Below are 26696 nucleotides of genomic sequence, written 5' to 3'. Positions count from 1 at the left end.
TGTTGATGGTATTCAAGGATTTGCTAATATCTTTTTACTGTTCCATTGCTGCAAATGTCTTTGCCCAGTAAGAAAGATTTCAGCAAGAGTTTCTTAATATTGCCTGATGCTGGTCACCACTCAGAAGGCAGTGGTGGGTGGATTCCACTGGAAGATGAACTTCACTCCCACAGCTGACAGCTGATTAATGTGTTAATTAGGAACCCTGTCCCCCCTCCCTCACTACCCGAATCTTCTTCTAAGCCCAGCCGAGTGTATATATTGTGCCCATGTGGGTAACCTCATGGCATATTTTGGCTTTGACTTTGGACGTTTATATAAAAATAAAGGCTCAGTTGCCAACATGAATAGCTTTCTTTCTTTCCAGGGGAAATACAAGATGGAAAGAGTTATAGGAACCAGAAGTCCTGCTTTTCAGTTTTCTTGTATCAAGAGCAAGTGATATTTCTGCTGAGGCAGTGTCTTTTGAGCAGTTTAGTGGTGTAGGTTGCCACATTTATTTCACAGGAAAGGAGTGAATCCATCAGGCCACTGAGCTTATAAGTACTACCCTGGCAGTCAGCCACCAAAATATAAATACTCTAAATGGACTAAAGGAAATGTTCATTCTGTTGTTTAGAATTGGACACATCCCAGGAAGGTAAATTTAATCTTTTTGAGGACTGCTGTTATAGGGTTGAATGGAATACGCATTTGTTTATCTCCTTTGTGATCTTTTTGTCTTCCACGTGATACATTATGTATTTGTGATACGAAGCATTTCAGCTGTCTGGCTCAAAGGCCTCGCATTAGCTGATTGTTCGGTCCCCAGATTGCCATCGTTAAACAGCTTCAGCCTCAGCTCCATCCAATCTGGGACCTGTTAGGGGGAGAAGTGGAACCAAAGAGGCCAGATTCCAACAGAAACAAAGCCGGGTGGAATTAGGGGAAATCATTCCAGAGCCCAGTGAGTTGAGCTCTGCACTTCTTACTCTTTATCTTCTAAAATATCTGAAGGAATTTTGGTACTTCTTGGCATAATGAGGAAAAAAATAATGCCTCAAAAGGTTAAAAAGAAAAAATTAAAGCCGTCTGTGGGAAAAAAAGACGGGAAGGATACCCTATAACACCACAATTCAGAAAAACCATAGCTTATGAGACACATGCTATGTATTTCATGGATATGCAAATGTTATTTTATTAAAGAGAAAGATCTACAGTATATATTTTTCACCTAACTACTACATCTTAAGTAATCAGCTCAGGCTCTTATGATGAAATCTTTAATTATGAGAAGTGTGTCATTAGTTAGATGTAGAATGAATGATGTGTTGCATTTTATTGCTTCACATGATATAGCCATTTGTGCCATAAATTCATTGACCCAATCTTAAACGATGTGTCCTATAAGACAGACGTGATTCATTATGTATTAAGTGACAATTTTTTTCCTCTAATAATTTTTCGCTTCACCAGAAAGATTGCTTTACTGTGTTTTTAGACCAGTGTTCAGAATTGAAATGTAATAAGACAAGCATACACACTCACACTTCTTACCCAAAATGAGATAGTCATAAACTGTCACAATATTATGTAAACCCTTTGGGATGCTGCAGAAAATCAAGTAGGTAACCATTAGGCTTTTGCTTTAACTGGAAAGCCTGATAAAACAGAATCTGCTTCGAACTTTGATGTCTGTAATTCCTTTTATGAGGAAATAAATAAAATATGGTGGAGAACACTCCTTGGATAATTGGGATAGATCTATAAGCATTCCTTATTCATCAATGAATTATTGAAAGTGAAGGAAGTAAAGGGAGAGCATTTAAGTTATATTTAGATTATTTTTTGTTACTCTACTTGAAAATATTTATTTAGCTTGAGGAAACATAGGAATCCTCTGGAGGCAAATAATTCAGTCTGGCAATTTGAAAACCAATTAAGGATTTCAGAAAACTCTTTCCCCTTATGGTTAAAAAATATGATCCAAAAGAAATATGCCAGAAATTTTAATATATTATTTTAATTAGTTTAATTCATTGATAATGTTTGTTTTTTTAGTTCATGATTAAAGAAGCTATATTTGATCCTTCACTTAGGCTTCATTTTAGGCTTTCTATGGATTCCTAATGTTGAAACAGAATCTGGTGGCTTTATTTCATATTGGAATGTAAATGTCATGTCATTATACATTAATTTTATAAAAATGATCAGGTTTTAAAATCAATAACTTATGAGCATCAAGTTTTCAATAGTTTATTTGGCCTTTATCTAGATGAGAATTTTAAGAGTCTGAGAGATTGTGTGTGTCTCTTCTCATCAGAGGCAATTCTGTGCTTATTTGTAAACTAGACATCTCAACTGTGATAAAAATAAAAACACAACTCTCAATTCTGGAGAAACTTGAAACACTGTAATGAAACACAGGAGTGTCTTAGCATTGTTTTTTTGTTTGTTTGTTTGTTTTTGCAACAAGCATTTTGAAAGGGTTTTTTGATATGAGACCAAACAAAAAACTAATGTATGCCAATAAGTACGTGTTATTCAGTCTCACACCATCAAATATATTACCTGCAATATCAGGGGGAAAAGTGAGAAGGAAAAGAGTGGATTTACACATACAGACACATCTGCCATGAGTGTGTACACTCAAAATCACATACTAGCCTGCCACCACTGTTTACAGTCTAGGAAAGCTGAGAGTTAAATGAGATGAGTAATCAAATGCCCAACATATGTTGTTTTTGCATTGTTTATGTGACCAATCATTACTAAAATTTATCATTTTTAATGCTATCAGTTTGCCATAGTTAAAAAAAACAACATGCACCAGCAACAGAACAACAGACACCCTTCTCAACAAAAACAGGGCTCCGTTCAGAGCAATACTGGAACCAGGGCTTTATTGAAAAGAGATTCAGATTCAATGAACTCACCATTGCATTGTGTTTCAGAATTCTTCCTCTCCTGCTGTATGGCTTGAGTGCTGAGGAAATGACCAAAAAAAAAAAAAGAAAAAAAGATTGTGTGTGTAATGTTCAGTCAAAAAAGTAAGGCACTGAAAGAACTATTGAAAATTTTGACATCTGTTTATCTGTTTATAGCTATGGCAAGATTACTCATATTAATTCTTGTTTAAAATGCCATATGAAGGAAAGACATTTGTGCAAACAAGAGTCATATTTGAATTGTAGATCATGTCTTCACCATCTGTGAGAGCTGATGGTGTTGCAAAATTAATGTGTTAATGAAATCACAATAATTTCTCCAAAGTAATGGGTTCTGAAGCCGAGAATGACTATTTTTTGAACTTTGATGTCTAGTGATTTCCAATTGGGAAAAGCTCTCAGCCTTTAATTAGTTCTGCAGCCCAACTTTAAAATAAATTTGGTGATGTCTTTCTTTTGCCAGGAGTAGATTTGAAGGGCGGAAAAGCCATAAAAACTTTTGGAAAACGTTCTCTGGTGTTTGAAAAGTTGTTAAATAAGACTGCCTGCCAAGAAATGTCACCAAAAATTCTGACTACTGAGAGAGAGTGGGCAAACAGCTCAAAAAATAATTCTAGCTTGCTGCAACATCACAGGTTGGGAATAGCTAAACCTCACACAGACTTCATGACTAATTCCAAGTTTCCCCTTGGAAGCCAGACATAATGATGTTCAGTGCTCTGTGTTATTGGTTAACACAGCACACCCCTTCCAACTGCATTATCCAACAGTCAGTAGTGTAAAGTGACTTTGTGTGAGGAGAATTTTAAGGGTCTATATTTCAAAGCCCACTGAACTTTTGGGAGAATTCTTTTCACCAAAACTATCTAGATTTGCATGAACAATGAGCCTCTTTGACTGCGGAAAATATATGGGCAGGTATATGTACTCTTTGTCAGATCCACCTTTAAGTTATGCTTAAAGGGGAACAACAGTTTCTTTTTCTTTTTTTAAAATAGGAGATGGTGGTAATTGCTAGTCTGAAGAGTTAATATTTATAAAGCGATTCTGGCTTCCAAAGAGAAATCATTTTACAAACATTTAAGAATTTTACCTTTTAGAAGGAAACACTTCCACCTAGTTGAAAAATTATGATAAAGTTTGAAAAGAACCTCTATGTAAAACATGAAATGCTATCTACCAAAGTAGATTGCTTATCTTTTTTCTTATTACTGTGTTGTAGGTATGTGACTGGTGTAAGCACATAAGACACACAAAAGAATACCTGGACTTTGGGGACGGGGAAAGAAGGCTTCAGTTCTGCAGCGCGAAATGTCTCAATCAGTACAAAATGGACATTTTCTACAAAGAGACACAGGCCAATCTTCCAGCTGGGCTGTGCAGCACATTACACCCTCCCATGGAAAATAAAACAGAAGGCACCGGGGTGCAGCTGCTCACTCCAGACTCTTGGAATATCCCTCTAACAGATGCTCGCAGGAAGGCCCCCTCCCCGGTGGCTGCAGCTGGCCAAAGCCAGGGCCCTGGCCCATCGGCGTCCACCACCGTCTCTCCATCTGACACTGCCAACTGCTCTGTCACTAAAATCCCTACGCCAGTGCCCAAGTCCATGCCCATCAGCGAGACGCCAAACATCCCTCCTGTCTCCGTCCAGCCACCTGCGAGCATCGGGCCTCCCCTCGGAGTCCCGCCTCGCAGCCCTCCCATGGTGATGACCAACCGCGGCCCGGTCCCGCTGCCCATCTTCATGGAACAACAGATCATGCAGCAGCTCCGCCCGCCCTTCATCCGCGGCCCACCGCACCACGCCTCCAACCCCAACAGCCCCCTGTCCAACCCCATGCTCCCCGGCATCGGGCCCCCGCCAGGCGGCCCCAGGAACCTGGGCCCCACCTCCAGCCCCATGCACCGGCCCCTGCTGTCGCCCCACATCCACCCCCCGAGCACCCCGACCATGCCGGGGAACCCCCCGGGTCTGCTGCCCCCGCCGCCTCCCGGCGCACCCTTGCCGAGTCTCCCCTTCCCGCCGGTAAGCATGATGCCAAATGGCCCAATGCCTGTGCCCCAGATGATGAATTTCGGGCTGCCGTCGCTCGCCCCGCTGGTGCCGCCCCCCACCTTGCTCGTGCCATACCCCGTGATCGTGCCCCTGCCCGTGCCCATCCCCATTCCCATTCCCGTCCCCCATGTCAGTGATTCCAAGCCCCCCAACGGGTTTTCCAGCAACGGGGAGAACTTCATTCCGAGCGCCCCCGGCGACTCCTCGGCGGCAGGAGGCAAGCCAGGCGGACACTCCCTGTCCCCCCGGGACTCCAAGCAGGGCTCGTCCAAGTCCGCGGACTCGCCGCCCGGCTGCTCCGGCCAGGCCCTGAGCCTGGCGCCCGCGCCGGCGGAGCACGGCCGGAGCGAGGTAGTGGACCTGACGCGGCGCGCCGGCAGCCCCCCCGGCGCGGGCGGCCAGCTCGGCTTCCCCGGCGGCGTGCTGCAGGGCCCGCAGGACGGCGTCATCGACCTGACGGTGGGCCACCGGGCCCGGCTGCACAACGTGATCCACCGCGCGCTGCACGCGCACGTCAAGGCGGAGCGCGAACCCGGCGCCGCCGAGCGCAGGACCTGCGGCGGCTGCAGGGACGGCCACTGCAGCCCGCCCGCCGCTGGCGACCCGGGCCCGGGCGCCCCCGCGGGCCCCGAGGCCGCCGCGGCCTGCAATGTCATTGTGAACGGCACGCGGGGCGCCGCCGAGGGCGCCAAGGGCGCGGAGCCGCCGCCCGAGCAGCCCCCGCCGCCGCCGCCGCCGCCGCCTCCCGCGCCCCCCAAGAAGCTACTGTCGCCGGAGGAGCCGGCGGTGAGCGAGCTGGAGTCGGTCAAGGAGAACAACTGTGCTTCCAACTGCCACCTGGACGGGGAGGCGGCCAAAAAGCTGATGGGGGAGGAGGCTCTGGCGGGGGGCGACAAGTCAGACCCGAACCTTAATAACCCCGCGGACGAGGACCACGCCTACGCTCTGCGGATGCTGCCCAAGACGGGCTGCGTGATCCAGCCTGTGCCAAAACCCGCGGAGAAGGCTGCCATGGCGCCTTGCATCATCTCCTCGCCCATGCTCAGCGCCGGGCCCGAGGACCTGGAGCCTCCACTCAAAAGGAGGTGCCTCCGAATTAGAAATCAGAATAAGTAAAAGGTTTGTATGTTCACCGGGGCTCTTCTCCGCACGAGTCAGTGCACTGCTCCTTACTTCTTATAAGGCAAACGCGTGCAAAGGGGATAGAGAGGGAGAGAGAGTTGTGTTGACAATCATGGTTTTACGTTATGTGTTGTACACCTCGCCTTGTATGGTCACATACTACCATCATTTTGATCCAATTTCTATTTTACAGCTGAGGGAACTGAGTCAATAGCAAGTGCCATGCCCGAGGTCACTTAGTGATAAAGCCCAGTCTTGAACCTGAATTGAAACACTGTCTACTAATTACACTTTTGTTCTTAGGCTCCTGTCTGTAAGTAGAGGAGGATGCAGGGAGGAAGGAGCAAACGATTACTCGGAACCTGTACGTGTTCAGTCATGAGATTATAGACTGACTGTAGTAAAAGGTGAGCTGAGCCACTTCCTGGAGCTAGCTGGTACAGGCATTGGCAGAATGTCCCAACTCACCAAATGTGCTCAATAACCAGGGAATTCCATTTGCAAGATGAGAATAAAATCTAAGCTTCTTAGATGCCTATGCCAACTGAACCCAGGCCATGAAGCCCCATTTGCCTGGTCAGGTGTTAGAGCAGCTCCTGTTCTTGGGATCTCTTCCTTCATTTGTCACCAACCAGCATTCCCCAGGCTAGGCCTCAAGCATCACTGACCAGCTTTGCTTTCTCCCCTTTTTGGGACTCAGCAGCTCAGCTGATGGGCTGCTCACCTCGCCAAGCAGTGGGAGGCTCTGGCAGAGAAAAGGGCAACAGTCATTGAAGTGGGTGAGAGTGCACATCCCTGACCTTGGGGGGGCGGGGGCAGGAATCATTAATACCAAGTGAACCATGAATAACAAGTCCAGAATTTCAGTTAGGGGGAGGGCAGTGAGCCTGTGTGGCTGCCTGTTCCTCCCGCCAATCCTGGTTGAATAAGCATTGTCTGCATTTACAAGGATGAAGATGAGGCTTGGAGATGTTGCCCAAATCAAAGCTGGTAAGTGAGGGAACTGGTATTTGACTCGGGCCTCCTGGACCCAAATCCTGGGTGCTCTCCTCTGTCCACAAGGACAGTTAATGTTCTGCTGGGGTTTATCAGCTGTTTATGGAGAGGAAAGCAGGGGAATGAATATTTATTGAGCACAAAGCTTGTGCACAGCTCTCTCCAGGAGCGGAGGTCAGGGGAGTGGGGCGGGGGACAAAGTGAATCTGGGGCAGCGCCTGTCCTCAAGGCACTTTCAGTCTGGTGGCGGTGTACGCCGGGAGGAAGGAGGTCTGGCAGGAAGTGTACCTTTTAGGAAGAACAGTGGCTCATATTTGTATGTGCAGGTCTTTCTCTAAGTATTTTTCAGTAGGATGTCTTTGGGTCAGGTTTCATTTGGCAGTTGTCTTCATTTTACTGATGAGAAGACTAAGGTGTAGAAATTAGGTAACTTGCCCAAGATTCCAGGATTTCCATGTTAGTAAGTTGAGATTCAAATTTAGGCTGTCTGACTCCAGGGAATACACTGTAGATATTAATTGGTCCCTTTGTTATCCTACTTGATGAAATTCTTTCATTCACCTCAGTTGTCTTGGGGGAAATTTCCTAGATAAAAACTAAGCCTACCCACCAGCTTCTCTAAGTGTTTAGACAGTGGTTTTTTGTTTGTTTGTTTTTAGCATTTTCAGTTGTATTTTTCAGCAAGAACAATGAAAAAACGAGAATACCAACCCATTACTTCACAGTAGGAAATACAGATGTGGACAAGAACACTTGATGTGATGTGTCCAAACCATTGTCTCTCGAAGTCAGCACCTTTACCCAGACACTTACCTGACTTGTAACCAGGAGTTTGCCTGGGAAGCTCGGAGCCCGTGAAAGGGACCTTGATGGATGATGCAAGAAGGGTTTCTCATAATTTGAGGCTTCCTTTTTCATTGATGGCTTTGCCAGTAGGAGCAGAATACTAAAACTCAGCTCACCAATCCTTGATTTTACATCTGCAAGTTCTATTCTCTAAAGACAGTCTCAGCCTTCTGCTAGTCACCTCAGTTGAAAATGGCCCTAATTTCTCTACCAGCGTAGTTTAATCTGGTTGACAAAGCAGTGAGTAATGCAAAGATGTACTACCAAAAAAGTGATGGCCTTTAGAAAGCCAAAAAAGCATCAGGAACTGTCATTTTAAACACATTCTAGTGTCACTCATTCAAATGACATTAAAGAAAGAGCAGGAGGGTGAAAACTTTTACTACCATTACTAGAGTGAGAAGTGACCAGGTCAGGGAGAGTGTCACTAGTCCATAAGTAGCATGGGGCCAAAAGAACATAAAAGCATGAAATATATGAGGGCTATTTCGATGATATATATTTCTGAATAAGGAATCAGGCAAGGGTCTTGTACGTGGACCAGAGTCATTACTAAAAATATTAACCTGGCTTCAGTCAATTTTAGAAGATGCAGTGACGAAATCGCCTACGGTCCCCCTGAGATTGGAAAGTTCTTTTTTATGATGGGTTTCCCCAAGAAATTACAGCTTTTCTCTAAACCTAGAGACTCTCAGTCTTTGCCAGCTACAGTGGGGTGACAAGGCAAGTGATTTAAGCTGGGGGAAGAACGCTTCTGCCCCTCTAAATCACATCGCCTCTTGCCCTCTGTAGTTCCATGTCAACTCATAGCACAGTCTCAACCTGCTGTAATTCCCTCACATCCTCTGACCCTTCCTGATTTTCTCTGCACACGTGGAGCTGTTTTTCTTCTATGCCTTCAGAAACCCTGCCCATGTGTGGTTACAGAAATTGGAAATGCATCCATTAAATAAAGGACTGCATGACTTTTGTGACCTGACAATGAACACTGTTTGGTGACAAGTTAAAGCCAAAGGGGAAGCATTAAAAACCAAAAGCAAACCCGGGCTGAGTTGGGGTAGATGAGGCGGAGGTGAGTGATTCTTCTTGAGCTTGTTGGTGACTCGTATTCTCTCTCGGCATAGAGTTTGTCAGTAACTGCCATCCAGGTTTTTCATTCCTTTTGCTATGCCCACAATTTTCATACAGTATGACTATTTTAAAAAATCATTTAAAATAGATTCAAAGCAGACTGTAACTTGAAATCAGTAGTCCAGGCAGCTGCTTGTTACCTTCAAAGAAATCATCATTTTTGCTAGTTCTCGGCAATCACAGGGTTTTGTTTTTTCCTTTTGACTGTTTCTGTTCCTGGTTACCTGACTTTATGCATTCTTGTTTGTTGATATGATTACAAGTGATTTAAATAGGCAGATATTTTCCTAGATGCAGAACTAATTAAGTTTAGTTGAAGATTTTAAAAGGTTGGAAACTTCCTTTAATCTTCAACTTTTAAGATGCCAAATACCAGTTCTGCAGCTTCTGTAAGCTGAAAATAAAATCCCTCCAAATAATAAGGAAAACAATGTATAAACATTTCCCAAACTCTTCTCTCCACAAAGAATTCCATTTATAAATGGAATACTCCTTTCTTTGTCTTTGCCTTGGAGTTTGGGGGATAGCTGTTTGTATTTGTGCATTTTCTGAATTTCAGCAGTTTACACTTGTTTATGGTACAATGGGGAGTTCACAGTAACCATTTGCAAATGTTTGAAGTTATTCAAAAGAAAATATCCCCCCTCCTTGATTTTCCAGGGAAATGACATCTTCTCTTTAAGTAAAATAATCAATGGAAAAAATGTGTACCATGAGTAACCCTTTCATCCTCACTTTTTCCATTCCCAAGGAGTGGCAAGACCAAGAACTCCCCACCTTTGTGGCCCCCAAATTTCTTACGTGTTTCTAAGACCAGAAAGAAAATCTGAGAGTCTTGTCCCCAGCTCCCACTCCAAGATGCTCCCCTAACTCCAGCAGCAGGAGTTCCTTCCACTTTTTGTTTGCTCTGAGAGGGCTGAAGAAGGGATGGGGGGTGTAGTTTTGACTTTTGGGAGTTTAGAGTTTAATTATTAGCCTGACCACGGAGCCACAATCCCGAAAGGACTGTTTCAAGAAGAGGGCAGGGGACTCGCCTCATTAGGAAAGCCCAAAGGATGGAGGTGACAAGTAACTTTTTGCCAGTTCAGTTTCTCCAGCTAAGTTTGAGAGAGTCGGCTGTCTGCAAAGTCAAGTCCATATAGTCGAAATTGACTATGGATGCCAACCATGAAAGCAAGTAAAAGAGGAAACCCTTCGACTGAGAAGAGGAAGTCAATACAAATAAGATGTGCTCAGATTCTCTGCCAGACTTAAGATTTTTAATGTGCTAGTACTTAGTTACTGGAAACATTCATTGGCGACATCATCCCTGGTGGTGCAGCTCTGCCTGTTTGTTGGGATGCAGATGGCTGCCCAGCTCTAGGTCCAGGTGGTTCAAAGAGCCAGCAGTGAGGAACGGCCAGGTCTGTGTCATGCACACACGTGAGTGGTGAGAACCGGAGAGAGCGCTTGCTATGATCATTGCAGACTCATCAAGGAGAGACTTATGGATCAAGGAGAGACTTATGGATGAACAGTGTCAAAGCTGCTCTTAGACACATCTCGCTTAGTATTGCTGGGTCTCTTTTAACTTTTAGGACAAGGAGATTGAAAGAGGGTTTTAATATGTAGGCATCTGACTTTAGATATTATTTCAATCAAATTATGATGGAATAGGAAATGACATTTGTGATCGGGTATTTATTTCTTTTAGATATACCACAGCCCTCCTCCTTCAACAGGGCTGGGACTAGAGTGAGGCCAGAGAAATGCTTAGCAAGGACTCCAGGGTCAGGCAGTGTGGCATGAGTCATGGACTTGATCCTGATCTGTGTGGCAGCTCCCCGACCAAAGCTGGTCTCCATGAACTAGTCTATGCACAGCCTTCAGCCACTCCCCCTGGAATTTTGTGGAAAGCTTTATGTGCCTGTGAGTGGAGGCATTTTCTTGGGAGGAGCAGTTCATAGATTTTTGACTTCAGAAAAAAGTATCTTACATATCTGACGTATCTGCAGGGTTATTTTATGTGATCACCAAGCAGTATCTGAGTGGAAGTTTTTCTTGTTACTCTGAGGAAGCTGAATTAATTGTAAATTTCCCTTAAAACTTGGAATTTACTTTTAGCAATTTTTGCTGTGGACCTAATATTGCAAAATCATTGTTACAGCCATATAATGTAACCCTTGTCTCAGTAAGATTGCCTAAGTGACAAAATGCAAAAGGTCACAGACCTTTCTTCAAGTTACTATAACCTGTGAGTATCTGTGGGGAAAGCAGAAAAGGGAAGCAAGGAAAGGAACAGGTTCAATGCTTCTTCACCACTTGGCCTTTCAAAGTTTATGCTGTGTAGGCAGCGGCTGTCCTTCACTGGAAAACCATCAACCCTGCTGTTAAGGCCAAGGGAGTGGAATGGCTCGAGTTGGAGAATTGGGTAGATCAGTAAACACCAGAGCACTGGTGTGGCCATATCTGGGAGCACCACCAATACCCATTGTTCCTTAGCACATGCTTCTTCACCTGGAGAGAGTGTGCTTGGAAAGGTGAAGGCATTTGACTAGCTATTAACAAGCCATGGCCCAGAAGGGCACTGGAAATAAGCTCCCCATCTAGTTTCCAATGAATCGCTCCCTTGCTGGCTCGAATGACTGCCTGGGCATCCTGGTTCAATCATTTACACCTACCTCCATGCAGACAAGCATCGTGGGGGGCAGAGGTGTTTGAGGACCAAAACACTCTGCAGCATGAAACACTTACCTCATGTTGTGGAACACCCCCACCACCAATACACTGCCTTTCCCAGACTCTCTTGTCAAAGGGATTGTGTCAGCGGCTGAGGGTGGCCGCCGTTCAATCTTCCTTCACCCTCTCCCATACAGAGTTGTTTTGTATTCTTTTGTTGCTGGTTTAAATAAATATACATGGATGCATGTTAAGGAAATGCATTCTGCATTTGTAAACTTTTTTTTTTTGAAATGCCTCACAAACATAAAAGGAATCTATTTAAGAGAAACAAATAAATTAGTTTTAAAAGATAAACAATTTAGCCCTGGCATCATTTAACATGGTCTTAGTCTCAAGAAAAAGGAGTAAATGCCATCTCAGATGCCAGCTCTAAATACTAACCCCAGAGAGGAGTTCTCCAGATCTGTGGATTTCCACAGCACTCGGCTTGAGGAAAAATCAGGGTGGGGTCAGGATGGGGAACATGAGGCCATCAGCAAGGAGGGGAAACATGCACACACGCATGCAAATTATTTCAAGAGTCATTTAAAAGATTCTAGTGAAAATGACTAGAGCAGAAGCAAAGGATGACAACAACAAACGTTGGAATAAATCTCCTATGCTTTGAAAAGCTCCTGCATGTACTAAACGTTCTTAATTTGGACCCTCCTCAAGCTGCCCCTGAGATCCCTTAGCTCTGAGCTCCTAGGACCACGCTGTGGCCATAAGCAAGAATGTGCCTGTGCGATTTTACCCAATGCACAAGTCTGAATAGGGAGACGGGAACGCGAGAGCAGAGCTGCCTGGCCACGCGGGTGTGGGGTCAGGACTGGGACAATCAAAGCTGCCTCACGCTGCCCGGCCTCATTCCATCCAGAGACTTGGCTGCGATGCTGGTTGTCTCATCATTTCCCCCTTTGAACCTCTGGTTTGTTGTCTTTCTGTGATAGCAAGCTGTGTTTTGTTTTGGGTAGAAAGGGAAGTAAGAATGTGACAGAAGAACAGAAGGGAGAAACACACTTTATGGACTCGTTTGATATGAAACGTTGACCTCATGTCCAAAAGATGCAATTAAAGAGTATATCTCTCCCTCATTTGCATGGCTTATTTCCCCAGGCGTGTTTTTGGTATTGAAAATGAATGGTATTCCCATACAACATGTGTCTCAATTTGTAATGATATCCTCCTTGCAGCTGGCTTAGTTCTCCAACTGTTTCTAAAATGTTACTGTCTTAAATTTGAGCCAACCTACAATAACAAATTATCTGGAAGCAACGTGGCTGAGCTGCATTTGGTGAGAGAAGGGGAAACCCTATATTTCATCCTTCAACTCTTGTTTTGGAAATTCAGAACCGTAACATGATCTTTTTCTAAGGAAATCTACACATGCACACTTTAAAAATTGTGCATATTGGGTGTTGTGGGAGCAAGAATGAGCAGGTTTAGGTTTCTCTGCAAAGTTCTGCATCCCATCAACAAGCCCTTTTGATATTTTAAACCCATATTTAGAGTAATTTCAAGATATTTGGAGCACATGTGGTTAAATGTAAAACTTTGTCATTATGATTTGTTGGATGCTTTTATTTTAAATATTTATAAGCCGTTTTTAAGTACTTTATCCAAAAGATTTCTCCTGCTAAAATACTATAATTGAGTGGTATCTGAGCATCAACTGAGCGTATAGTAGACAGAGGGTGAAGTCACTGCAACACGCATGCACGTTCTTCTTGCTTTTCTGGTTTTGATTCAAATGTCGTTTTTAGTAGATTCAGCTTATTTTTTAACTGTATAAAAAGTCATGAACTGGATTGGTTGTCTCTGATATTTTTTTAATGACCAAATCCCCCAAAGGTAAAATGTTCAACTTGAATTATGTCGATTCCTACCTCTTTTTTTTATCCTGAGAGTAATTAATAAAACTTTCCATTAGAGTGTTGGATTGGAATCTGTGCTCGTAGGAACTTAAAAGTGTCATATTGTTCCTCTGACATGTCTTAGAGACAGTTTATTGGTGGTTAGATTGAATTCTTTACTATTCACCCTCAGCCATCAGAAACTGAGACATAAGATCCCATCTTTATCATAAGTAGCCTGTTTGAGTACTTAATATGAAAAAGAGGAGAGGGGGAGGAAAAAACCTTTTTCCAAACTTAAAATCCATTTAACCTTCAGAAGTTATAAATTTCAAACTGACCACAGGCCTCTGGGGCTCACACTCTTTATGGCTGGCAAAATACAACTTTCTGGTAAGAATGGGGGAAAGAAGGCTTTAAAAGGGCTCATAAACTTGCTTGGACATCTACTAGCTCTTACCAAACAGCATTTTCATGAGTTAAGTGTAAATGAGTCAGAAACATATAGATTGAATTTCTCTTAAAATACACATGGGTTTAAAAATTAAGGCCAAAGTGCTTGGCAAAATAAGTTTTGGTTTTAGCCAAACCCCAAATGTTTGAAAAAAATAGTTCTACAATTTGCCAAACCAAAAATATATCCAGGTCCCTCCATTCCTCTCATTTAATACGATGGCATCATAAGCATGGGACTGAATGTCTATTTTCATATCCACCAGGGTTTGAGCAATGTGACTCCCAAATACTAACAGAAAAACTATGAAAAATTTTTTTGTGGAAAAACCATATGACCTTGAAAATGAAGATGAGTAGTCACTGGTTCAGAGTTGTGATTTTGATAGCACTTCTCACTGTCTGATCCTCTGATCAACTTGTTCTCTGTCTCAGCTGTGTGTGTGTGTGTGTGTGTGTGTGTGTGTGTGTGTTTGATGTACAGAATAATAACTTTTTAAAGATCCTGTATTTGAAATGCTTAATTTTTACTTAATTAATATACCATGATCCACAAAAGTTAATAAACTCTTAATCATATCCGAACAAAGGGAGGCAATCCCCTTTTACTCATTATGGTTCAAAGTTAGTCTTCATTTATTTCCCTAGAGGGTAAAACTTATCCATTTTCAACCAACTGTCTTGAATACTGACTCCATGCAGGAGACGCTGTTATTAAGAATTAGAAGGAAGGAAGGAAAGAAGGATGGAGGGAGGGAGGTAAGGAGGGAGGGAGGTAGGAAGGTGGGGAGGGGAGGAAGAGAAAAGCCAAAAAGTGGGAGAGGGCGTGGCAGGAGTCTTTGACTTGTTTTGAGGAGCCAGTGACCTGAGAGAGACAAGAAATAATCAAGGTCACTGTTACAAGCCTCATGCAGAACCTGCGAATGGATGTGATACTATAGACAGAGTGCTTTGACAAGAGCAGGGACCCAGGCAGTTCACACTTTGTCATAACTTAGTACCCAGCTTGGGGCTGGCAGGATGGGCACATGAATGAGAAGAGAGGGTCAGGAAGGGCGTAGTTAATGGTACCATGGTAGGGCTCCATACAGCAGGTGAATTTGGGGTTAGGTTCTAAAACCCAGAAGGGCCGTAAACTGGCAGTCAGGAATGGGGGAATAGGGGAGGCAGTAGGGTGTCAAAAGCCGCAGGTGAAGAGAAGAGAAGCCACATGAGGGAGGGCTGTCCCCTGCACCCGACTGGAGCAGAGGACTTGGCTGCAGAGAGGGCGAGGCGGGAGGCTGGACGAGAGCAGAGGACTTGGCTACAGAGAGGGCGAGGCGGGAGGCTGGACGAGGGCAGAGGACTTGGCTGCAGAGAGGGCGAGGCGGGAGGCTGGACGAGAGCAGAGGACTTGGCTGCAGAGAGGGCGAGGCGGGAGGCTGGACGAGGGCAGGTGGGTAGTGGAGCAGGGGGTCGTGGAGCTTGTGCTCAGAACATCAGGCAACGTCAGGAATGGCTGGAGGTCTGTGTTTGAGGAAAATTCCTTTAGCAGCTGTTTGCAGACTGAAAGGAAGCAAGAGAGACTGGCATCGCTGAAGCTGATCCCTGCATTCTGATGACAGGCTAATTACCAGAGTGAATTCTAAACATGGCAGGACGTTCTCGCTGCAACATGGGGGGATGAGCACTGCCACATCCACATTTTAAGTATGAAAAGCCATCGTAGCAATGCACAAGGAGGATGGACTCTTTTCTTTGAGCCCAGAGTAGGCCTAAAAGGCTTCATGGCACACAGTGGAAGGAAACCTCAAGACGACAGATCATCCCGAAGTTCAGGCCCCAGATTGTCATGGAAATAGGGCTCCATCCTTCTGACCACCCACCAGCACAGCACCCCGCCGCCACCGCCGCCCAGCCCACGGCTGCTCTGAACCTTAGGCTGCTGGGGCGGGGCGTGGTGCAGGCTGTCAGTCACCTCTTAGGTGCTCAAGGAAGGCAGTGGCTCACCTAGCAAGGGACGTCCCTGGATGGACGCGGAGCCTGGACAGTGGCCATAGTGATGCCCAAAGCTCTGTCTTTGGACTGAAGAGCAGCCACAGGCTTGGGTGGCTTGCTCAAGGTCAGACACCGGGAGAGATCTTCACAGAAGCTGAATCAGATCCCCCCAGGGCCAGCAGGTACTTTTAAAAGAGTTTGGTGACTGTGGGAGATGTCCTTTTATCTTTTTAACTCCCCAGACCAAAGGCCTTCTGAAACTTTTCCTCGTGGTGAAGTGGACTCCCGGTAGGAAAGGGAGGCAGTGTCTGGTTTAGGGGTACACACCTATGCCTTGAGGTTGGGCCGGCCTGTGTTCAGATCCCAGCAGAGCGGATGATTGAGGGAGGAAGTGGTTTCTCTCCTGGAGCCTAAGTCCCTAGCTCATCACGTTGCTGGGAAGAACAGATGAGGAAACCTAGGTAGAGTGTGGTGCATGTGCGGTACCCAGGAAAGCGAGTTCCTGTCTTATGAGAAAAGCTACAGTGCCTGGGAGAGGAGCCCGGGGCTGGAGTGAGGTCTGCTTGGGTCTGAAACTGGCTATGTTGCTTATTACCAGCTGTGAGTTTGGACAAGTTTTATAACTGTGTTGTGCCTACATCGTTCTCACTAAACAGTTGTAATAACTAATATTTCCTGCAGCCTTTTTAGATGTAAGCAGTGTTCCAGATGTTATATGTGCACAACAACCCTCTGGGGTTTTGTTATTAAACCAATTTTATAGATGAAGAAACTGAGGCACAGAGACGTTAAATATCCTACCCAGAGTCACTAGCCAGTAAATGGCAGTCCTGGGATCTGACTGGCAGCCTAGCTTCAGAGTGTCCCTGCAAAACCACTGAGCATGTCTTATATACAAAAAAAATGAAGGTAATAAGCCCCACTTCATAGAATTATCGGGCTCTAGTGTAAACAACGGAAGTACAATGCCCAGGAGGTTCCTGGCGTATGTATAGTAGGTGCTCATTATAAGAATTGTCGGGGTAACGCCTGCAGCCCAGAACTTCTTCCCTCAACGTGTCATGGGAGGTCATGAAACACTTCCATGCTACCAACCTCGGAAGTTAGGGAAACTATTCCAGAAACCCTCCTAAGATGTCTGGTTCCACTTTTATAAGCAGAGACTGGGACACGCAGAGCACGCAGAGCTCAAGGTCACAGAGTGGTGCAGCCAGGATTAGAACCTGAGTCCTCTGCCTTTCCCCACAGTGGGACACGGGATACGACCTGGGCTGCTTGAGTTACACACCTGGTGCCAAGGACCAGAATCATACATTTGCCACCTGCAGCATTGCTTCCTCACACCGGGCAGCTGATTTCAGAGAGGAAATAGGTTGTACCTGAGTATCTGGGTGGAAAGGCCGGAGAAAAACAATCATTAGCCACACACTCCATCTCATTGTCTGTTGGGGAGGGGGCGGCCGGGAATCAGTATGCTTGCTCTTATTTTTCACATGAAGTTTCCTTAAATATGAAGCCCTTCTCTCTCTATTTCTCCTTCTGTCTTTCAGCTAAAGGGCTGGTTGTAAAGAATAAATGAAGTGTCAGACCTGTTTCCCAGACCTAGCCTAAAAATCTTAAAGTCTGTTAATCCATAGACAATAGCTACTTGCCACATAAAGCTGCCTTTTTCTCTCAGTTTTTTTTTCTTATCTTTTCTTTCTTTCCTTTTTTTTTTTTTTTAAACTTAGACTGCCTCATTCAGATTATATAAATAAATAACAAACTCAATCTTAGTACAATAAACATCTACTTTTGTGTCCAAGGCAGATTTTTTGGAAGGCACATGAGCCAACATCAGCTAGTTTGTGTATTGGCTAGGACTTGAATGAAAATGCAATTATTATTTCTTGTCAAATAATTTCTTGGAGTTCTTGTCTCTAAGGCCTCTGCCAGCTTTGACATCTGCTTGTCAGGGGGAGGAAGGGGAGAGATGAAACCTGGACTAGGGGGCAGCACTCCGAGGGGAGCGTGGACTTTGGGGTTGTAGGAGCTGGACTTCAGATTTGTCCCTTTCTAGCCGGTGACCTTGAGCAAGTAAGTTCTTGGCAAAGTTTCCTCATCTGTAAAATGGGGACAGTGATAAATACTTCATTAGCATTGTTGTTTCAATAAATCAGTATATAAAATACACTTGTTTTCAAGTGAAATAAATATGTAAAAGTGCCTAGTCCAATACTTGACATAAAGTAAGTGCTCCTTAAAATTTGACTCTTTGAAAACACTGCAATTTTCCCAAACTGAACAGGAAGAGCTTGGTCCCGAAAGTCAAGGGGCATAGGGATCGAGGCTTTTCTTCCAAAATTTCTTGCAAAACATTAGCTATATCATGTAATTCTTTGTTTATTTTTCTCTTTCATGAATGGATGTAGCCACTTGCTCCAGCACATTTGTAAAAATGTGTGCAGTTAGTCATGAATCCCTGCCTGTTTTTAGAAAAGGACCAGAGACAGGGTAATTTGTTTTGCTTAAACTCTCAGGTTTTAGAAAGGACTTGAGGTGGCTAAAGAAGATCCATTGTCCAGGGAGAAGATAAAGGCTTTTGCAGTGCACAGGAGGGGTTCTGCAGCTCAGGCTTCTTTGTCCCCCAGGATCTTTTAGAGGTCAGCGAGAGATAGCCGTGGCCACTCGTGTGAATAAACAAGTTTCTCTGCCCATTTGACTCATAGAACCAGCTAAACAAAGAAAAACAAAACTTAAATTTGTAAAACAAAGAATTAAAGATGGAGTTATCCCCGTTGGGGGTCTTATATGGTTGGAATTTTTGTTGATTAAAGAGTAAAATAAGAGATATTGCTTAAGGAGGAAAATTATTAAAAAAAAATCAAGGCCTTATGTTTGGTCTAATTTTTTTTTTCTTTTAGATAATATGAACCTTAGCTTATCAGAGCTGTGGGGTGGGCAGCTCAGCAGTGATGGAACTTACCATTGGTCCCACAGCCTTCTCATCATGGGTTATTTCCCAAAGCAATCATGCTATAAACAAGAAGCGATGTTTTAAAATTACTTTCATCAATTAGCAAGCAAGCTCTAAGAAAAGAGATGCCATGTACTTTGTAAATTAAAATGGTTTCCAGCTTGGTAAAAGCCATTTCAGAACTCTTCACAAACCAATGGTGGATGGAGGAAAAAGGGAACCATTTTTTGGCAAAACCTTCCCAAGCTGTAGCCCTGTCCGGGATGGGCTTGGTGCAGAGACCACGATCTGGCGTCACACCCGGGCTTATCAGCCAGTGCAGGCAGCTCTGTTCATTGACCATGGGGCTCTCCCCTTGTGAGTGTCCCAGAATAGCTGCAGCTACCTGAGAGCAGTCCAGTCCTTGGGGACTCATTATTGTCACAGATAAACAGCATGGCTGAAGCCAGCACGTAATAGCTGTATTTAACTGTGATAAGTGATGGGCCGACGTGCCCGAGTGAGTGGCATCATGGCAGGGCCGGGATAACTGGACAAAGACAAGCCAGCCTGGCAGTGGGCATCTCGTGCACATCATAGGGTTGATGCCACAGGATTTTGGATTCTGGGGAATATATATGACAGACCTGGAGAGCTTACATTCTAGAAGACAGGACAGACCTCCAGGATTTTGATTATGCTAATGACAAAGGTATTTAAGGAATCAAAGAAGAATAAAAGTTTGGAAAATGGATTAGATTAATGGAGGCAGGCTTCCTCACAGAGGTGGAATCTTGTATCACGGAGGGATTATCTTGAAAATACAGAGTAAGACACTTTTCCTTGGAATACAGAATAAGACATTTTCTGTGGCTACACATTTACATTTGGGAATGTGTAAATTAGAAATTTTCCTTTTAAATGCAACCTGCATCTATCTTGTTTAGTCGCTAAGTTGTGTCGGACTCTTTGCTACCCCATGGACTGTAGCCCACTAGGCTCCTCTGTCCATGGGGATTCTCCAGGCAAGAATACTGGAGTGAGTGGCCATTTCCTTCTCCAGGGGATCTTCCTGACCCAGGGATCAAACCCAAGTCTCCTGGATTGGCAGACGAATTCATTATCGCTGAGCCGATAGTTAGGCTGTAAAGGGCAAAGAAGAAAAGGTGAGAGTGACTGTATGCTGACAGCATCAATGTTAAGTTATTAACACTCAGGCCTATTTTTGTTTTCTATTGTGCTCTGAAAGTGCTCGTGTGATAAAGGAAAAGTAACTCAGTCGGCCTTAGCAGTGCTGTCCTCATGAAAAGGGAAAGTGTTGGTGGACAGAGGCTCGCTCAGTGCACTTGGCATGCAGTTGTGACTCCACGAAGGAGACACTGCATTTCTCTGGCCAACGGGCAGCTGGGCCTGGAGTTCTGAGGGCACCAGCTGTTGTGCCTGTCGGAGATCGTGCACTGCGGAGCGGTTTTCAAACATGGTGCCTGCGTGGTCCACGGGATGGGCTGCGTGCGTGTGTGTGAGAGACATTCCATGTGGCAGGGCCCTGGGCTGTCCTGCCTTCAGCAAACCCCCAGTTCGAGGAAAACCCAAACGTGAGGCACAAACAGAACTGCTTGCATTAAGAGACACTTAAGAGAGGAGTGTGTGTGTCTGTGTGTGTGTGAGAGAGAGAGATAGAAAGAAGGAGACTTTTTCTAAAACTTAGGACTTCAGGGTAGAGATGTTAATAGTCTTTCTTCTCAGTGTGTACTTCCATACTTGATGATGGCTTCGGTCCAAAGATCCTATAAATACAGTCACAGAATATGAGAGATGGAAGATAGAAAATCTCACCAAGGCCTTCATTTCACAGAGGAAGAATCCAGGCTCAGGGGGTTAAGGAATCAAGGTCACACGGCTGCAGAGGGTTCGTGCTGGACTATAGTCTACATCTCTGTCTCACTTATTGTAGAACTTTCCCCTTTACTCAGATCAGGAAATTTAGACAGAGAGGACAGATTGTCCCATATGATGTCTCTGCTGGGCAAGGGTCAGCTCGGGCCCTGGAACTTCCTGCCACGAGCACTTTCTAAAACCCCAAGCTCACTCCCTCCCCACTCTTGAGTTTCATACCTTGCCAGCCAGTAGCTCTCAGGAAGGTGACTCCCAAGCTTGGTTCTTCATTTTCATTGATTCCTGTGTCACCAACAGAGGGGCTGCCCTGACCAGCCAGAGCCAGGAGGACAGAGGAGGAGGCCTTCAGTTCACCCCCTCCTCAGATATCATCCGCTGAGAGCAACTCGCACTTCGGCAACACCACCATCCTGCCTGGGTGGGTGTCCTAGACTCGGCACATGCGTGGGGAGAGGGAAGGAAATGGCACGGATCTTGCCTTTAGCCATTAAAATAAGCTTGGTGTGAGGAGGCTTTCCGAGCAGCAGGAGTGGGGCTGCAAAAAATAGAGTGCGGTGCAGCTGCACCCTTTAGAACTTTGGGGGAAAACACATATTATTTACCAGACAATAATAGATACCAGCGAATAATAATGATTATTATAGTGTTTGGGATGGCAAACGCTGTAGTTAAGGTTCCAGAATGGCTCTCATTATAATCCCGTTTTCCTGGTCCCTTATGAAAGCCTGGAGATTTTCTCCAAGCAGGCTGTTGCTGTCCGTGTTTGGCCTTTGTCCAAAGGCGATTTCAATATAAGGAGACTTATTTGAGACATATTCCCCTTTGGAGGCGGTCATGCTCACATTAAAGAAAAAAGCTATATCCTTGAAAAAGCAGTTGTAGCATTCTTAAGTGAGTAATTCAAAATGGTGGTGCTTCCCAGTCACTGGAAGAAAGCGTTAAACACCTTTTTTATTTTCCTTTTTAAAGAAAGGATTCAGAGGTCCCCTCTGACTATGAGATTTGGTCACTCTTGGTCCCAAGCCCAGAGGTAGGGATGGCTTTCCTCCCTTCACAGCAAGTTTCTTGCTGTGCTTCTTACACAAAAATAAATCCTCCCCAGAAAAGCTATGCTCTGTCCATTTGGATCAGTTTCCAAGTTCTCGTCTCAGTCCTTTGTGACCTCTTATTTGATGGTGGCTCTTAGTGTTTTTGTTTTGGTACCTTTTTTCACCATTGTCTTAAAGAAAACAAGAAAGAAAGAGAAAGGAAGGAATGAAAGAGAAAGAAGAGAGAGAGAGAAAGAATAAGAGGAAAAGAAATTAAAGTGAGCTCTTTATTCTGAGATAAATAGCCACATTTCCAAATCTGACCATGCCAAATGAAAAGGTTTCCATGGCCTTGTAATTCCACTCCCATTGCATATTTGTGGTGTTTTGCATTTTCACTTTGGTTATTTAATATACATATTAAATGCACACGGATCTGGTGATTTAATGTGATTTGGGGAACTCAGGCATTTCCTGTCATGCACATTCAGATTTTCAAGTCTTGTTTTTTGGCTGGTCATTATTATGGTTACCATTAACACCAGGATTTGGATAGCAGGGTTCAAAGCACAAGCTTGGATGTAGTCCTCCCAGTGGGCATTTTGACCTCTTCACACTTGCGCTAAATTCATGCTGCAGACACTCTGAGCACGTTTCCAGGTCTCTTTGTAGCCTCTATTTCTTCGTCTATAAAATGAGGAAATTGTGTATATTATCTCTGGGGTCTCTTCAAGTTCTCCATTCTATCACCTGAAATTATTTGTTCATTGTTCTAGGAATAATCTCAACAGTTGTAAAGATGTTTACGATCCCTCTGCTACCACATCATGTTAGCCAAATTCTACCCATTCACATTTCTGACATCTCCATTTATGGGCAGGGGGGAAGAAAGTACTGTTTGGGGACATGGGGGACAAGAGTTGTTTGACTCCCATTCATTTGACAAATGTGTGTTGAGCTGAACACGTTTGTCCCTGGGTGTAGGGACGTGAACAAAACAGACTCTACCCCACACCTCAGGGACTTTACAACTTGGTTGGCCAACTTCTAAATGGCTGCTTCCTAGGGGTGATGGTAGAGTGTCTTCAGGAGGTTGTATTTTAAGCCAAGAAACTGGTAGCAAATGAAATAAGCCAGTAAAGATAGAGAGGCAGAGCCCGACATCTGTGGTGGAAGTTGGGATGGGCGTTCCCCACTTTCCTGGTGACCGTCCTTCATACCTGATGTACTGGGATGAGTCCCACGTTGGGTTTGGATAGGAAGGGATGTGAGTGGCTCACCTTTCAGGCTGACCCACAGAGAGGGACACTTCTTCCAGCTCAGTGGTCCCTGTAGGAAACCCCTAAAGAGAGGTCTAGGTGTCTCAGGAATTTTTCACATGCTAAAACGTTCATCTCATGGCCTTCCTCCTCTGCAGCAAACCTCGGGGCTGTTACATGAGGTATGGGGTGAGGTCTGCAACTCCAAGTCCCCTAACGAGCTTGCCTGTCTTTGGGGGTGCCCTTGAGCAGCTCCAAAGACCTCCTGCCAGTTAAGGGTGCACTAACGTGGAGAGCAAAAGCTGCCGGGTCGCAAAGGATGCCGCTGTGGTCTTTGGGCGAGGGCGTGGTGCGCCATGCTCATTATGGTATTCCAAAAAGCGACTCGAGTTTCATTTCCTCACACAAAGCTGGCAGGGCTGACCCTGCACAGAACCGTGAATGAAAGTTGTGTGGAAACCAGGCTGTGCCGCCCCGTTGTGGGGCCTCCTCTCTAGTCTGACCTGCCGGCTGGAGAGCGCACTGCTCTGACTCATGCCGGGGTTCTCCCCAGCCTGGGGGTGGGGGGCGGTTTGGTCCAGTGGATTCTAACAAACCCCTTCTCCTCTATTTCTAGGAACGCGCACTCACAGGGTAACTTGCATGGAGAGAGGGCGCAGAGCAAACCATATCTCGCCATCCAATGACACCAGCTGGTCCGCTCACCACCCCCTCTGGCTAAAACTCAAGCAAATAAAGCCGCTTCCTGTCATTAAGCATCTCAGAGGAAGCAGCTCTCCCTCAGTGGCCTCTAGCCCAGAGAAGCCAGCACGTCTTGGACCCACCAAGCGGGCCCAGCCTTCCTGCCGCCACCATCTCTGCTTCTCCCCAGAGGAACTTAGGGATTTTGCCCCTGGTTTAAAAAAAAAAAAAAACCCAACAACAAAACACCAACAAGCCACAAGGACCAATGTAGGTATTCTCCCCGCCCCATCTTCCAAGGCTCAGAGGGTGAGGCTGGAAGACGATCTGGATTTGAAAACAAAAATCTTTTTTAAATCTTTTTAAAAACTGCTGTGGTTTTGCTGCTACACGAAGAGTTGTGATTTGCATTGTATGGTTTTGGACCTATACTGTTCACGTTTTGACGGCGGAGAGGGATCGTACTGGAGTCCCAACGCTTCCAGATTCATCTCTGTCCTGCCCAGGATGCACTTTTAAATGAAGAGTTAGAATATTTTATTGGCTAATATACTTTTCTTGTTATTTTTACAAAGGCCACCTTTATCCTTTTTAATGCCATATTTTCAGTGTTACACTTTTATGGCTTTTAATTTTCGATTTGACAGATGTAAGAAGCAGCATGAATAGTTTATACTGTGGTTTTTCAGAGACTGAATGCCAAGAGAACTCGGTAAATGTTTATTCTTCTCAGCTTTCTCTTTAAATTCCCCTAAATAGCGCCCCATTTGGGAACAGAGCAAGAGTGTTGAACTGAAGACCAAAATGCCCTGAAGGTGTAAAATAATCCGAGGGGGAATATTTGCTGGGCGTCACGAAAGACTTGGATGAAATTTCAACCCTGATGGTTTTCGGTGATCCAGGAAGTCAGTGAAGCAATCTCTCTATACGCAGAGCCCTTTCATGATAATTAGAATGGTATGGACAAACCAATGAAAACAGGAGGGAAAGTGAGAAAGCTCACCCATGATTCTGTTTCACTGTTTGCTTTCTCCTGTCATGGTTAAGAGAAATGTGCAATTCGATCCTCAATCAGTGGGTGGAGGATAACAGGGTAGATTTTCTTGTGTGCACTTGTACAGTTGTAGCTGGGAGTCCAGAAGTCCTCTAGAGCATGTGTACTGGCACTGAGTTGGTGAGACAGTTGTGGAGTATCCCATTCTGATGAGTACAGAAAAAAAAAAAGAAAAAATAAGAAAAAAATCCAAAAAAAGAAGAAAACAAAAAAAAAAAAAAAGAAAAAAAATCAAATCACCTTGTGATTCAGTGTATCTGTTTACTAACTCCAATAAAGCAATTGTTCCCTCTGGAGGGGTCCAGGTGCCCCCGCCCACAGGCCGCTGAGCTGGCAGCAGGAGGGGGCGGGTGAGGCAAGGACGGTGTCATGCTGGCCCTGAAGCACCACGGGGCCGTGGATGCGGTGTACATACTGTATTTCTATATCCTCCTTTGTACAGAGTCACTTAACAAGTCAAGCTACTGTCTTACAGGTGCTCCTTATTTATTAGAGCTGTGAGAGCTTGGGGGGACACACCTGGCGAGCGAGCTCGCTTTTTAAAAATGAAATGTGGGGGGGCAGGGGAAGGGGGCGGGAGGGAGGGGAAGCTCGCAAGCCCAGGGAGAGATTTATAAAAGTGAACAAAAGGAAAACTTCCAGCCACCGATTAAACCAACCAACCGACCCCAACACCAAACCCGCCCATGCAGGACGCAGCAGCCCCACCTCTGGGCACCCCTTTCCCTGCGGGGGGCCCCCAACGTTTCCTCATTCCCTGACACAGTGTCCGATTCATCAAACAAAAATAAATCTCTAAGAAAGAAAAATGCACTTATATGTGCTTATTTTGCTTTTCTCATTATTATGACTATTGTTGTTATTTTCCTTGTTACAGAAGGTATTCATGTCTTTCCCCCAGGGAAATTTTTTTTTTTTTACATAAAGCTAGTTTTAAAAGATGTCGAAATAGAAGAAGTGAAGCTGGCCCTTCCCAACCTGCATCTCTGCAAACACGAGCCCACCTGGTCTGTTTGAGGGTCTGATTTCCCACCATGTCCATCATTGACAACACACAGCACATGTGGAGTGAGCTCTTGGGCCTGTATACTGGGGTACCCCTTCCCAAAGGCTCTCCAAGTCCTGATTTTTTTGGTTCCAAGGGTTTGGTTCTAAGGCTCAGGAAGCGCCATGTGCTAGAAGCAAAACTCCCCGGTGCACTCCGCTCCCATCAGTACATCAGTTCACCTGTAGGTCAGGAGTGCTTCATGAATGGGAAGAGTCAATCTGGTTTTGCTTTGGTACCTGAATTAAACATCAGAAAGTTTCTAAGATGGAGAGTACATGAATACCTAGTTCTAGTCAATGTAGATCTACCCCAATCCTCTTGTTTTACATATATTAAAAAAAAAAAAAAAAACAACTGAAGCCTAGAAAAGTGAATTGACCTGCCCAGGCTCCACACTGAGTTGGTTTCACTTGTCAAAAAATAAATGTTCATTAAAAAAACGTAGGCACCATCAGCAATCTTCTCTAAATAACCATTCTTGGGGTGGATTCTGACGACCTAGTTTCTTTCTCTTGTAAAGCCTGAGCGATCTTGGAGGCTCCGAGTGTGGGTTTATGTTTATGACTCCATGGGAATCCCTCAGCCCTAGCCGAGTTCATACAGGGGCGGGCACCAGCTGGGGCGGTCTGGTGCAGAGTCCCTGATAGCATTATTTATCTGGACTTGGCTGTAGACACCATCGCCCAGGATACTGATTCTGCTTTTGTCTGTAGTCCAAGATTGTCCAGCAA

At 44.9% G+C, this 26696-nt stretch overlaps 1 protein-coding gene across 2 annotated transcripts in view; it reads left to right on the top strand.

Moving 5' to 3' along the window:
* Positions 1 to 25730, top strand: part of SOBP (sine oculis binding protein homolog) — a 165927-nt gene extending 140197 nt beyond the window's left edge. For both annotated transcript variants that reach the window (XM_027551284.1, XM_027551283.1), the window contains 2 exons: positions 4150 to 6105; positions 23799 to 25730. In XM_027551284.1, coding sequence (XP_027407085.1) covers positions 4150 to 6102 — 1953 coding nt within the window. In that variant the 3' untranslated portion in view covers positions 6103 to 6105; positions 23799 to 25730. The remainder of the gene's footprint in view (positions 1 to 4149; positions 6106 to 23798) is intronic.
* Positions 25731 to 26696: the final 966 nt, after the last annotated feature.

The sequence above is a fragment of the Bos indicus x Bos taurus genome, chromosome 9 (genome assembly GCF_003369695.1).
Source record: "Bos indicus x Bos taurus breed Angus x Brahman F1 hybrid chromosome 9, Bos_hybrid_MaternalHap_v2.0, whole genome shotgun sequence".
Taxonomy (NCBI): Eukaryota; Metazoa; Chordata; class Mammalia; order Artiodactyla; family Bovidae; genus Bos; species Bos indicus x Bos taurus.
The sequence above is the reverse complement of the archived record's forward strand: the minus strand, read 5'-3'. Positions and strand labels throughout refer to the sequence as shown.